Here is a 15,369-nt window from a genome sequence, read left to right as displayed (position 1 = left end):
CCATGTGGGTCATCCCCTGGCTGGGGATCAAACTCATGCTGCAGTGGCTGTGATAGCTTCATAGTGCCGTGCTTTTAACCTATTGCGCCACCAGGGAGGGCCCCCAACCATACTATTAACTTAAACTTAAGTTGAAGCTCCCACTGGCTATATGGATTAGTAAATATATAAACAGGAAAAGTGTGAGTTAGTAAATATATAAACAAGAAAAGTATGCTTAATTTGTGTGTGCATGCAAGCATGAGTCTTCGTGTTTCATTATTTGAGCTGCATTCTTAGTTACTAAGTATGAGAAGAGATATAGCTCTTACTAAGAATGAAATTAGCTATATCCATTTAAAGTGCTACTTTGGAGCTTATGAATTGAACTCTTTCCTTGTCCTTCACCCCATGGGAATGTGTTTTTTTAATTTTTAATAACATTTGTTTTATTTATTTATGCATATAAGAGATGATGTGTAGATCAGAGTTGCAGAGCAGGGAAAGATTGTCAAGGATTTGCCAGAGACAGAGTGGGGAGCAGAACAAGAGGATCTACTGAAATACACTGCTGAGGGGTGCAGCAGGGACAGGAGAGGTCAGCTGTGCCATATGCGGGTCACCTCCCTGGCTGGAGATTGAACTCATGCTGCCCTCCATGGGAATATTTCACACATTGCACCCTTAGACATAGTGCAGATTTTGAGATATAATCTTATTTTGAAAATATTATATCAATTTGTTCCTATTAAAAAATACTTTAAAAATCAGCTGAGTCTGATGCTGGTGGCCCAGGGTGGTGGTGGGGGGATTATGGTTGGGTCCTAACAGGATTAGATAATTGCTTCCCTTTGGGATGTGGTTAGATACAAACACCCAGTGCTGTAAAAAACAAAATAGCACCCCCATTTGGAGGGCTCACCATCGTTATTGCTTCAAGTTGAAAAGGGGCAGAAAAATATTCTATCTAGAGACCTGGTTTGATAGAGAGTTAGAACAGTCTGTTAAAACAATTGTGCAAAATATGGAGAAGAAAAAGCATGAGTGTTGGCTGACATGCCTTCCCCAGCATGTGCTCACACTCATCGTGAACATGAGGGACTGCAAGACTGTCCTAGTAGAGGGAAGCCTCATTTTGTCTGCTGAATCTGGCGATGAAGACTGGGCGTGGAGATTGCTCATATGACTGTACTTTTGTCTAGGGAGAGGATGCAGCAATAATGGATACACTTCCCCACCCCCCTTTTTGTCTGCACTTCACCTTAACCCTTTCTTTTTTCAACTTTTGTAATGGTCCTATAACCAGGATTGCAAATATGAGTGATGGAAACAAAGATGATCCCTAACATAGAAATCACAATTGTATTTTATATATTTTTTAATTATATATATTTTTGCTTCATTCTTCATTTTGCACATCTTTCACCTCGGTTGTAAACCCCATGGATTTCCCACCACCAATTCCCCCATGTGCTATCCTATTCCAGCTCCTCCTCCGTAGACTGTATTTTAAAACTTGGGTCAGAATCCTAAGGGCATGATGGGGCAGGGTGTGCTTGGATCCATCTGACAAAACGGGGGCGGACCCTGAACGTGCTATAAAAAGACAGGTAGGAATGGCTGTGGAATTCAAGGCAAACATGAGGCGATCGAAGCATAAATTCCTCCACGTGTTGGTGAAGATTATTAATATATTTTCAAATACTCCAAAATTTTCCAATTCTTAATATAAAACTCTTCTATTCATGAGCTACTGCTCTGCATCTGATGTTGAGTTTTATTTACCAATGTTTTATTTAGCATTCTTTCATATCAAAATCATCAAGATGGGTATGTATTTGTATTCTGTCACAATCTGTGATATTTTTTGTCCAATTTGGTGTTAATATGTTACTCTATTTTCTAAAATCATATCAGGAAGCCTTTTCTCTATCTCTATTATCTGAAATGGTTTGAAGAGAATTTGGAACTATAAGATTCTTAGGAGTTCAGCATATTTCATGTCTGGGCAAAGACTAAGGAAGATGTGTCTTGAAATACATAACAATCTTAAATCTCTACTTAAGTCAGCCTGGTGTATAAGTATGCATGGCCATCCTCTCTTCCCTTTTTAATTTGTACTCATTTCTCTGTCATACTTATCTACATATTAATTAATAATTTATTTAACTATTTGTTAAAAGAATCATTTCTTGGGTCCCTCCCTGGTGGCACAACAGGTTAGGATGCAACACTGCAAGCTGGCCGCAGCGCTTCAGTGCGAGTTCTATCCCCGGTCCAGCAGACCTCTCCTGTCTTGCCTGCTGCTCCCCTCAGCAGTGTACTTTGATGATCTGCCTGTTCTGCTCCCCACTCTATCTTGGTGAATCACCACCCCTGCACCTCTGGCCTATACTCTGGTTGTACATATACAAATAAATACATCTTTAAAAAAATAGAATAATTTCTTGGCTTGATTTATCCTTGTTGCTGATTTAATTTATTTATATTTTCAGTTTTGCGAATTCCTTCTGCTCTGCTTAGTTTGTGTGTATGTGTCTGGCCACGTGGTGTTCTCTCCTTTTTGGATTTCATGTATACTTCATTTTCATTTTTGTTGCTCCACTGAATACATAGATTTTTTTCTCTATATCCTTTTTCTATCTTATCCATATTCATATTTGACTTCCATGTGTATTTTTTTACATAAATACTAAATAAATTTATTTTCACTTTTCAAAATCTGAATTTGTTGATTTTTTTTTTCAAATCTCCCATGTATCTTTCACTTTCTTTTCTATGAGAAAAATAAGATGAGGAATGGGTGTGAAACCATGCAGACCTGAGGGATGTCATGGCTTGTGGGTTCTCACCTGTGTCCTTACAACTGCAAGACACCACTCAGATTCAACAAACAACAGGTTTATTAACAAGGTGAAATTAGGAAAAAGGAAAATGTGTCTAAGGTCAAATGACTGGCTGTCCATACCCTAAAACAGAGTCCAGCAGTTCAAATGAAAAGTTGCTCATGGGGCCTCTCGGGGGGTGCAAGGGGTTAAGTCTCAGCACTATGAGGCCATCTGCAGCCACTGCAGCATGACTTTGATCACCAGCCGGGGAGGTGACCCACATGGTACAGCGGACCTCTCCTGTTTCATCTCCTGCTCCCCTCAGCAGTGTACTTCAGTAGAGCTACTTGTTCTGCTCCCCGCTCTGCCTCTGGTGAATCCTCTCACCCCCTTTCATCTCAGCCTACAACCCAGTTAATGTATGCATAAATAATTAAAACCAATCTTTAGAAAACGTTGCTTATGCAAGATGATAGTGTCCTTTCAATGAGAGCTCAGAGCCACTGACACACTGATGATGAGTGGTGGATCAGGCCCCAGTTCACAGTGGCGGCTCGAAGGAAGCATAGGTGACACTTCTGAGGTAGCTCCAGAGTAGTCAGCTGCAGTAATCTGAAGGTTGGGCTGGGTAGTGATGGACACATGGGCACCAGGTAGCGAGACCAGGCATGCTGGAGGCAAGGGTGGTGGTCAGCAGTTGTGACAGAGGGTCAGGTACCAGTGGACAGCTCCTTCAGATGTACCACAGATATTTCTGCCACCATTTAAAACTAGAAGTCACACTATACCTTTTAAGTCATTAAGCAGTTCTTCAGTTCTGGCTGGAGCACAGCTTGGAGAATGCTTGTGCAAATAGACCTCAGGATTTGAAACAACTGTTTGGCAACTCCTTTAGTACTTAATAAAAAATGCTATCAAGAAAACTGATAACATGAAAATGTTCACTTGCTTATTCTGGTAACAGAAACACCCACCAAGGGATTATCTTCTTCCCTGGACTTCAATGTATCATAAGATTGTTGTTCTAGAAGAGGGAGTTGTAGGCTGTCAGACAAGCCATTAATCTTCAACAGAAGTTCATCTAGTAGATCTGCAAATTCATCCAGATAATAACTCTAAAGGGAAGAAAATTAGAATAGTAAATGCATCCAAGAACCTAATGTTTTCTTCTTTCCTCATTATCTGAAGTATTTCATGGTATGGCCTTGAGATGAGATTGCACTGTATTAGAAAGCACATTGCACCCAGGACTCAGGGCCCAGGTGCTGGGCCTAAATCGTCACATCTCAGGTCCCCCATTCATGCTGCCATAGTGCAAGTATTCACATCCACACCTCATTCATGATCTCTTACACAGTCTGACATGTTATGATTCATAATGTCTACACAAAGGACTATAAATAGATTTAAGGCTGATAATATTTGGGAAAGTACATTGTGAACTGTGAAGTTCTATAAAAATGGACATCACGATTACAAATTATTTTTTTATTATTATTATTTTTTAACTATACTGGGTGATGCCTATATATCTGCATGGAAAATAGTTGGGTATTCAATGGACAAATTCTTGCATTTAAGTCTGGGGTGATGATATGCAAACACTTTACCTAACATTCCACGTTTTGGGCAAGAGTTTAGATCTAGTAACAGGAACCAAAAGTGAACAACTAAGTCAAAGCATCTGAGTAGGTGTGTGTTGGGGTGTGGGGAGAGTAATAGAAAGTCCATCTTTCCAACCTTAACATTCTAAGGACATAATGAGTTAATGGAGGAAACTGCTTGCTAATAGTGAAGTGTTAGTGATTATAAGTGAAAATGCTGTGATCTGCAACATTTGGTCCTGGATCACAATTATGTTGTAATAACTAAAGCAAAATCCTACAGTGAGTTCATCATCTTGAACATATTATTTACTCAGTAATTCCATATACCACAGCTTACATGATTTTCAGTCACCTCAGCCTCTTCCACCTCAGGCCTTCTTAATCCCAGAAGGATGAGCGCCTTCCTCCACATGTAGGTAGTCACATCTTTGAGGCTCACAAGAAAATTTCTTTGAAAAGTTTTTCTTTTTTGGGCAAAAATCATGAGGGAACCCCTCAGCTGGGATAGAGAAAAAATAAAGACAAATTTTGTGTTAGCAAATAAATTAGCTTTGTTTCAAGAAAATGAAGATTATGTTTGATGATGTTATTTTATGAGCTTTTAATAAAATAGCAGTTGCTTAGCAAAAATCATCAGGAAAAATGGGGCTTCCCTGGTGGTGCAACAGGCTGAAGTGCAGCACTATGAAGCTATCCACAGCCACTGCAGCACCAGTGTGGTCAGTGACCCACATGGTGTGGTACACCCCCCACCCCACTGCCCCCCTCAGTGTATTTCAGTGGAGCTGCCTGTTGCCTCTGGTGAATCCTCTCACCCCAACACTTTTGGCCTTGGTTCTAGTATGCATAAATAAATAAATAAATCTTTAAAAAAAATCATCAGGAAAAAGTCTCTTATGAATTAAACTAAATTTCAGCAAAAAGAATTCAATAATGGACATTAAAGTTATTATAAAAGATAATTTAATATCTAACAGTTGAGAATTAATTAGCATGATGTATATTTCTATAGGTAAATGTGTGTCAGTTTTGGGGCTCCTGGTGAGCCCTGCATGAGTGTGTGCCTGGGAGGGCGGGGCTACAGGCCTGGAGTTGCTGTGCTTTCATGGGTGTTATGTAAAGGAGCCATCCATGGTCTTTGAGTACTGGCTCTGGATTGCTTGATTGAACATTGCAAGCTGATATCCGTTAGCTCAATAATCTGCAGGTATCGAAGTCAGTTTTACAGATTTAACTCTTTCAAAAATACCCTCCCTGGTGGTACAGTGGGTTAAAGCACAGCATAATAAGCTAAAGCCACTTCAGCATGAGTTCAATCCCTGCCCCAGAGGTGACCCACATGGCGTGGCAGACCTCTCCTGACCTGCCTGCTGCTCCCCTCAGCAGTGTGCTTTGTCCATCTGCCTTTCCTTCTTCCCACTCTGTCTCTGGTGCCCCTGCACCTCTGGCATGTACCCCAGTTCTGTAAATAAATAAATCTTTTAAAAGAATAGCCATAGTAAAGCAGTGTTTTGGCCAGTAGAGCCTACTTTGCATATCCTGTGAAACTCCACTGGTCAGCAATTAGTAGTACAAGGTATTGCAGCAATAAGGCCCCAAACACTGCTGGCAGTAGACACTCTCTGGCTCAGGGACTCTCTTCTCACTGTGGAACAACACTCCCTATAGTGGAAGATGCCTCCACAGTGCCCTTTTCACGATTTCCCTTCCCCTTCTCCCATTCTTGATCACCATCTCACAATGCAACCTCTGACGGTCACAAAAACTGGGACATCTCTGACATGAACACTTGTCAAGATGTCACCCACATACAACTTGTATGTGTTACTGCCTCTCATGGTTATATCTTTTCGCTTGAGCAGCCCCCAGGCAACCACCTGACAATGGGCCAGCACATTCCTGGGATGCCCAGGTGCACCAGGCCAGGTCACTGAACACATAGGCAGTTGTGGCTCTGAGGCTTTTCCCTGCTCTACCAGCTGAAGAGCCAGAAAGCCTGCAGCAACATGACTGTCTCCTGTACCCAGATTCCATGGTCAACATTGTCTGCCAGTTTCAGATGAAAAGTGCAAATGCTTTAGTATGACACTCAGAATCTTCCACTCCTGGCTCTAATGATCCTGTTCAAAGTCACAACTGCTTGACCCTGAGGCCCCAACTCTAGCATGACCCTCTCTGCTACTTTTGCTCCTGTCTCTCTTGCCCCTGAATTCTGCTCTCAGTTGTCTCCATGAATTTGTCTTTGCACCTCCATGAAGGCCCATTTCCTATGGGGTGAGGATTTCTTGGCTTTCTGCAGAAGAACAAATTAGTCTCTCATGTAAGTTTCTTGCTCTTGGAGGAAACTTCTAGTTGGCTTTTAAAGTTGCATAAAATTGTTCAAGATCTTTATGTTGAAAATGACAAAGCATTGATGAAAGAACTTAAAGAAGATATAAATAGAGATATGCAAAAAAATCTTCTGGAGAAATTTAATATTATTAAGATGTCAGTTCTCTCCAAATTTGACTTACATTTGCATGTCAATCTCAATAAAAACCCCAGCATAGTTCTTTTTTTGTAGACACCAACATGCTGATTATAAAATTTATATGAAATGACAAAGAAGTAGAATAGCCTAAGGTGAAAGAGGTCACCTTGAATTCTCCAATTCATATATGTCATTTTAATACTTTGTACAAATTTATAGCTATCAAGACAAGACTGTGGAAATGGCAAAAGAATAGATCGATGGAATAGAGTAGAATGGAATCCACCTAGACACGGCTCACTGAGTTTTAATGGTGCTGGTACAATTGAATATCCATATATAGAAAAGATTGCTCCATACCTGTCAACTTATCCCAGAATTAACTCAAAATGGATTATCAACCCTACTATAAAAGATAAAATCAACACAGAGGAAAAGATAGGAGAAAGTATGTGTGATCTTAGTTTTAACAGTTTTCAGATGGGACACCACACAATTCATAAAATAAAAAATTGATAAACTCATCAAAATAAACTACTTTTACTCTATAAAAGACACTGTTAATAGGATGAAAGGAAAGTTCTAGATTTGGAAAAATATTTGAAAATAATAGATCCAACAAAAGAATAAAAAACACATAAATTACTATATTTACCAAATAAAGTTTTTAAAAGAGGAGAAGGTAGACAACTAACAGCTCATTTATAAATCACAGCACTTGTGGATTAGAAATAAAGTACTATTATTTCTGTTTCACTATTGCCTCAATATAGGAATTGTTAAGTAACTGTTGAATATTGCATGAATTAAAAATAGAATGAATAGATGAATGGGAGGGAGGTCGGGAGGGATGGATGTATGGATGTATGTATGGATGGAAGAATATGTAGGTGGACAAATGAGCAGGAAGCAGGGATATGGAGCTCTGAAAGAAAGCAAAGTGGACCCTCCCTGGTGGTGCAATGGGCTAGGACACAGCACTGTAAGCTGGCCACAGCCGCTTCAGTGCGAGTTTGATCTCTGGCCCCGGAGGTGACCCACATGGCATGGCAGACCTCTCCTGTCTTGCCCACTGCTCCCCTCAGCAGTATACCTCATCGATCTGCTTGTTCTCCTTTCCACTCTGTCTAAGGTGAATCCTCTCACCCCTGCTTCACCTCTGGCCTGTACCCCAGTTCTGTATGTATAAATAAATAAATCTTAAAAAAAATTAAAAATAAAGGCTAAGTGTTTGAGTCTGTTTCTGGTCATAGCGTTAGCACGTGCAGTCACTCATAGTTTTACTCTAGTTACAAACTGTAATACGCACAATGACTTAAGGGCTGAAGACAATTGTAACCCACTTACAAAGCTAGAATATTCATTCATTAATGTATATTGAGCTCCAGAAGGATCTACCAGGATTGACCAGAAGCCAGGCACACCAGACACCTGTTATGACTGTGGCCAGAGTTCAAAGGGAAGATAGAAATCCAGCAGGCACTGCAGATGCAGTGGAAAGGCATGAAGAGCAGCCAGCAGGGACTTGGGGTGGCAGAACCAGAGAAAGCTTCCAGAGTGACCCCAAACTAAATGCTGTCTTTTAAGTGTCAGGGGACTTCTGGTGGGGGCTCAGGGTGGCACCCACAGGCAGGGCCTGTAGTAGAGGTGGGGATGTGTCGAGAACCCTGATGCTCCATCAGAGCAGGGCAGGGATGTGCCTGCTCAAGCACAAAGCAGGGATCCCCCCTTGCGTCTTCTTCAGGAAGCTTGGAGGGTTTTCCCTCTATGAAGCTGCTGTCTGAGGGCCCCTGGACAAGAGTGGAGTGCAGAGGAGAGAAAGTGCAGGTGGGACATCCACTGAGATTTACTTTCAGGTAAGCAATGCTTATTTAGATTAGGTGTGTCTGAACTGTTGGAGGGACATACTAATACTAAGGAATCATTTGTTGTTATCTGAAATTTAATTACAGCTGGGTTATCCATCATTTTTATTTACTGACTATGGTAATTCTTAAGTGTGGGGGTGGGGGCAGGTAAACATCTTTCTCTGTGGAAGGAGTTTAAGCCAGATTGTGTATGTGGAAGTGGGTTGTGCATGAGACATGATTCGGTTTGTAGTTGGTTGATTGGTAGGAGTGGGAACTAACAGCCCCATTCCAAACTCAGTGCCCAACTGGAAAGATGTTGCCAGTGGGAGCTGGCTGGTGGAGACAAACTTTTATAAGATGGAAGGTTTGACATAAGAAGGCAAGAGACAGCCAACAGAAAAGTGATTGTGTGAAATTAAGTTAGAGGAAAGAAGGCTTAGTGTTGAGAAGGCCTGGGGGGCTCCGTGGAGGTGGTGGCACTCTGGAATGGCTGTTGCTGTTGCTGGGCTTGTGCAGTCTAGCACAAGAGTCCAATGAACTGTGTCCAGTCCCTGTTCGGCCCTGAAGCATCTCAGAGGATTGTGACCATGAGGGTCTTGTAGACAGAAACAAACGTATAGAACGTCACACCACATGAAATCTTTGCAAACCCTAATTTCAAAGTCTGGGATGTGTCCACATACCATTCCAAACCACAAAGTGGTCAGTACTATAAAAATGACCCAGTAGCACCAAGCCATGGTTTGCTGGCTAGATTGGGAAAGGCCATGGAAGGTATCACTTTGACTTCTTCCTGGAAAAGGAAACAGCAGGCCGTGGAAGGAGTCTGAGAAGCTTCCAGATGGCAGGATCCAGGTGAAGAGCAGAAATCCATGTAGGTGTGAGAGGGAAGCTAACATCAGGACGCCCACCAGCTGCAAGGAGAAAACCCGAGACAACTGATTTATGGTTCATAGGTGCCCAAGACTCCTTGGGGACTTTATATTGCTTTAAAATAACAAAGACTTAGAGAAACAGATTTTGGATTCCCTCTAGGCTTTGCTCCTGGGCCTCATCCCGCTAAGGCTCCCATGCCAGCCTTATTTGCTCCTCTATATTGGGAGCTCAAGGTCACCATACTTTAGTTCCTGCTTGCACCCTCTGTGAAGGCCCCTCTGCCTTCAAGTCCAGTGACCCTCCACATAGATCCTCCTCCAGGGCTGGAGCCCAGGCTCGCCGATAGGGGCGACCCTCTCATGGGCTTTGCATGACCTGCACCTGGCAAGAATTTAGTAAAATAAACTACTTAGGAAATGACAGGAAAGGTAAACTAAATGAAGTTTACCTCACTTCAGGTGAGGTTTTGCTCCCTGGTGGTTGTAACCATCTGGGGACGTGACCTGAGTGTCGGGTTGTGTCACAGACCCTGTGTATATGTCCCTCTCCATCGATGCAGACAAGCGCTGGTGGTAGCAGCATTTTCTCACCTGTAGGCTGACACCCCTCACCACAGCCTCCCTGGTCAGTGTGTGTACACTGTCCCCACAGGGGCTGCCCCAGCGGCAACACAGGCTGTGTTCCACCGGCCTCCACTTCCCTTCCCCCAGCATTATTTACCCCCAAGTGGAATCGCCAGCAGTGGCATTCAGAAGAGAAAACACAACCTTGAGTCCACCATCTCCACAACTCCAGCTGCGTGGTCCCCTCCATTCCTTTTATCCCGGGCCCTATGCAGACAATTTCTGAACACCTGGAATTCTGCTACCTGATTTGAACACAGTTTATCCTATTCTGGACTCTTCTTAACAAAAAATCATTTTTTGTATGTTGCCAGCTGCTTGTTTAATGACCACTTTAACAGCCAGGTGAGTCCACGTTACATCATATGTGAGCCCAGCACCTTCTGGGCCAACATCTTCACTGAGTTTCTGGGAGTGGAGGTTGGTAACTGGCCCGTGCCTGCAGCAATGGGCTTAGGACACGTGCAGCTGGCGCTGCACTTGGTTTCTCACTCTGGCCTGCTCTTTCTGTCCCAGTTTGTGGGCCTGTTGTCAAGCCTAAGACCAGCAGGGTTTAGGGACCTGGGCTTCGTCTCTATGTGCTACATGAGACCGGGACTCAAGAGACTAAGCTTCCCAGTCAGGACACCACCACAATCCTGCTGCAGGGGTGGAAGTGGGCATGCAGGCTAGAGTAGACTCCTGCCCCGCTGGGGCCAGATCTGAATCTCTGGCAACCCAGTAAAATTTGATGAGGACCTTGAGCATGATCGAGACCTGCCTGGTTCTGGATTCGCCTGTCCAACCAGGTGGCAGGGTATCCCCAGACTGAGACCTGGCCCTTCCAGGGTTGGAGTTAGGCTGCCCAAGGACCCAGGCAGGCTTCCAGGCAAGCACTGACATGCCCATTCCTATGTTCTTTCTCGGGTTTGTGTTTTCTTTCTTCTGAGTTCCACGCATGGTGGGCAACTCCTCTTGGAAGCAAGAAGTACAGAGGCACTCCAGTGCATTTCTAGAGAGATTCTTGGATGCAGGGAGGCCAGAGGCAACCCCTATAGGATGCAATGCATGGAGGGGTCCCAAGGCCAGGGGCTGTGGCCTGAGGCAAGTCTGGCCACTGCACTCAGCCTCTTTTCCTACCTCTGAAAGGCTTGTATGTAATAATTAGGTGGGTCTCATGCACCAGTCCTGGCACTTAGAAAAAACCAGTATGTGTTAACGACTTATACTAGGGATAATAATAATAATAATAATCCATGAGAACATATACAGCTCAAATATTTAATCAATCATGGCTAATATCATGACTTAATAAGTTATTAGACAGCTGCTTTCTGTGATGGAAAAACACCTAATAATTGGTTAGAAGACTAGAATTCTTGGTAACAGTGCACCTGGAGAGAAGTTTGTTTTCCCTTCTAGACACATTAACTGGAAAGGATGCACTGATTGTATCAGTTAATCAGGGAGATAACTTACCACTGGTGTGAAGATGCTGGAGAACGAGCAGCGTCTCATGAAGGAGCAGGGAGTCAATGTGCATTGAATGCCGAGAAGACAAGTGCATTTCAATATCAAGAAGAATGAGAGGATTCCCTGGAGCCATCTCACCTTCTGAGACAATGACAGGGATTTCAGAGCGTTATACCAACCTTGGGGTGCACAGCTGTGTTCACATGAGGAGCACAAAGATTAACAGCTATGCTTTGGAGGTGACGTAGTTCTCCAGACCATGGAACATAATTGTTAGATGTCTGCAGAAAAGATGAAGTCAGAACTAGGAGTAAGCACAAATTAGAATGCACTGTCAGAAAGGCCAGGTCTGAATTTTGATCTTCCCATATCTGTAATGATCAGGACAGAGTTGGTTTGACATTTCCTTGGTCTGAGTCTCAGTTAACTGAAAATGTAAAAACATCACTAGCGAAGGGAACATGGAAATTATTCAGCGTCTGTGAATCCTCCCTTCCTGTCTTTCCCAGAGCATAAATAGAATGTGTAATAGTGGCACTTTGTTTTTAAATCGAAGTACCATTGTTTTATATCCCTGCTAGCTTTGACAGTATAGATTTCTTTCCTCAGGTGAAGTCACTTCCAAAACCAAAGGTCCCAGCGCCCCCCACCAATGTCCACTGTGCTCTCCCTCCCTCACCCCACTTCTTACACCTCTCCCTCCTCCTCCCCTTCTGAATGCCTAGACCTGTGGGCAGATTTCAAGGGTAGGTTGTAGTGTTTGGTTTTGACCCTTTGTTTGGTTTCTCTATATTCCACATAGAAATGACACCATTCAGTATTTATCTTTCTCCTGGCTTAATTTGGTTAACCTAACACCTACTAACTCTATCCAAGTTTCTGCAAATGATAGGAGTTTATTTCTCTAATCACTAAGTAGTATTCCATGTAACATTTTTAAAACACATATTTTTGTATTCAATTTTTACAAAACTAGAAGCAACTGATTTTATACTTGTCGAGTATGAGGCTTAGATAAGTAAGATGGTCAAATGAAAGTAGCTTAGCTGGGGAAATAGCAACTTAATTTCACACCCACCTCCTGGGTCAGCAATAGCCTCTAACATCCAAACCAGTCTGGTTCCTTGTGGAGCAGCAACACACATGGACAAACTTCTATAGCAATGCCCAACAACCATTCATACTAGAGGTTGTTGAAAAATATTCTAGTTGCCACATGTTCAAAAGTAAAGACAAACAGGTAAAATTTGATTCATGATATATTTTACTTAACCGATTAAAACTAAAATGCCACCTATGTTTATGAGGATAGTCTGAGTGGAGAGGAAACTTAGGACGTGTCTAAGCAAATCACTAAGAGGCCTTTCATGCCACCTAAATACATCATGTCTTTTTTTTTTAATATTTATTTATTTATGCATACAGAACTAAGGTATAGGCCAGAGGTGCAGGGGCGGTGAGAGGCTTTACCATGGGAGCAGAACAGGCAGATCAGCAAAGTACACTGTTGAGGGGAGCAGTGGGTGGGCCAGAGAAGGTCTGCGGTGCCATGTGGGTCACCTCCAGGGTGGGCAGGGATGGAACTCATGCTGATGTGGCTTTAGCTTTTTAGTGCTGTGCTTTAACCTGCTGCACCACCAGGGAGGGCACATACCTAAATACATCATTTCTTATGCCACCTAGGGTCACGTAAGGTCATTGGAAAATCTCCATGCTCTTGAGTTCAGTGTTACATTGACCCCAGCTTGCAATACATTCCAAGAACTTGTAGACCACATCATCCTCATCTATGAGCTCAGAGCATTATCCCTCACTATGGAATGAATCCTGCAATTTGAAACTTCTAGAATATGCATGATCTCTTCCTTTGGGCAACATCGCATTGCATAGTGCCTATCTATGTTTCCCTGTACACAGTGTCATACCTGATTCCATGATGCTATATGACTAAGGTCCATAAACCCTTGAAAAACTCCTTTCTGGATCTGGTCCTTCACTTCCCCTGCAAGATTAACCAGGTGGCTCCAGGCTAAGTAGTAGGCGAGGCTGACCCCAACTATGGAGACCTGCAAAGTGGAGAAAGAGGGCCATGAGACAGGCTCCCGAGATAGTAGCTGTGATAACCACAGGATCTAGTGATCTGCAGATTACATACAGCACTAAGTGGATAAACTTGATTTCACATGTTATTGTGGCATTACTATGATGGAGAAAACATGAATAAGGTTGAAATTAACTAGTGTATCACGAAGCTCCCATTACAGTTAGTTATTTTTATTTTTAGGTAAGGGCTTTGTTATTATTTTTCATGAAGAAGATGACATGAGAGCCTACCTCCAGCCAGTTCCTTGGTTTTCGCCAATATCTGAGGAAGCCCTTCTCAGTTATGATGTAGAATTGGAAAGTGAAGTGAATCAGGCAGAGCACAAGCAAGATCAGCTGATAGATAGAATACCAACAAAATAGATGAACAAAAATGCTGATAATCTCTTAGGGCTTAAACTCCTAGGCAGCTCCCCCACCAATCTTCTTTTCAGTAGATATGATGAAATCGATTTTTTGTTTTACAGATTTATGATGCCAATTTACTCTGATTTGGGGGCAGAATGGCAGCTCTTCACATGTCAAGCCCTCTTGGAAACCAACCCTCTGCCAGGCATTATGGAAGCCCACCTGCCCTGAGTGAAACTGAGGAGTCTCACTGTGCCATAGACACCAGGCTGTTTCCTTAGTTCCAGGTCAGCCCCTTTGAGTCTTTACTCAGTGTGACTTAAAAGCATGAATTTTTCATGTATTTGTGAGATATGTGAAGTATAGTCAGTTTCCTCAGACAAGTGAAGTCTTCTAAAGCTCCCATCTAAGGATGTGGTAAAGTTCTGTTTATGATCCTCTCATTGATGAGTCACCTGTCATTCTAGCCTGTGCTCATGCAGAACAAGAAATGAACATACATAGAACTTAGGAACCAAACCTGTTTGAGGTCATGACAGCCTCAAAGAGTCTTTGTGAGCTCATTGAATTAGTGCTTTTAGGATAAAAAAATCTCTTTGGGGCCTTGTTCCACCCTTTAGGGAATAGAGCTGGCACAGGTGACATTATTTCAAAACAAAGGTGGAGGTAAGGGGCAGTGTGTCAACATTACCTCCTTAGGGAAAGAGCAAGAATGCTGAAAACTGCTTCAGGGCTAAGATGAGTAAGAGGCCATTTGGAGAGTCATGCTGTGAATGATTATAGGTTACTAAAAACACCCCCCAGCCTCCAGCTCCCTGTCTACTGCTCCTACGGCCCAGCCCGTCACAAAGCACTCTGGGCTCTTAGTCGTGAGTCCAAATTCAGTTTTAGTCATGAATTTATGAGGAACTACAACTCACTAGCAAGGGTTTTGAGCTTGGTATCCTTCTATCCATTTTTGGAAAATGGCTTCTCATCATTTCTTAAAGCAAAATAACACTCCAAGGTGTGGCTATAACATCTCTTGGTCCAGTGTCCATAGATGGCTGATGGACTTTAAGGTAGCTTCCATGTACTAGTGGCTATAAACAGTGTTGTTGTGAACACTGGAACATACTGATTTTTTGTTGATGACTTCATCTTCCACTGGCATATGCCTAAGGTGGGATTACAGTGGTATACAGTACTTCTATTTTTAGCTTTTTAAAAAAAATTATTTACTTATGTATACAG

The 15,369-nt window shown here is 42.6% G+C and overlaps 1 protein-coding gene across 1 annotated transcript in view; it reads right to left on the bottom strand.

Annotated features, from left to right (window-relative positions):
• Positions 1-3,748: 3,748 nt before the first annotated feature.
• The window catches only part of PKD1L1 (polycystic kidney disease 1 like 1), a 117,874-nt gene continuing 106,253 nt past the window's right edge, over positions 3,749-15,369 (bottom strand). The window contains exons 47-52 of the mRNA XM_012735155.1: positions 14,020-14,124; positions 13,611-13,751; positions 11,692-11,826; positions 9,418-9,648; positions 4,752-4,913; positions 3,749-3,922 (exon numbers count right to left, since the gene is read on the bottom strand). Coding sequence (XP_012590609.1) covers positions 3,749-3,922; positions 4,752-4,913; positions 9,418-9,648; positions 11,692-11,826; positions 13,611-13,751; positions 14,020-14,124 — 948 coding nt within the window. The remainder of the gene's footprint in view (positions 3,923-4,751; positions 4,914-9,417; positions 9,649-11,691; positions 11,827-13,610; positions 13,752-14,019; positions 14,125-15,369) is intronic.

Source organism: Condylura cristata, unplaced genomic scaffold, assembly GCF_000260355.1.
Source record: "Condylura cristata isolate star-nosed mole 26May11 unplaced genomic scaffold, ConCri1.0 scaffold00004, whole genome shotgun sequence".
NCBI classification, from domain to species: domain Eukaryota; kingdom Metazoa; phylum Chordata; class Mammalia; order Eulipotyphla; family Talpidae; genus Condylura; species Condylura cristata.
Note: the sequence above shows the minus strand (reverse complement) of the source record. Positions and strands in the feature narration are given on the sequence as shown.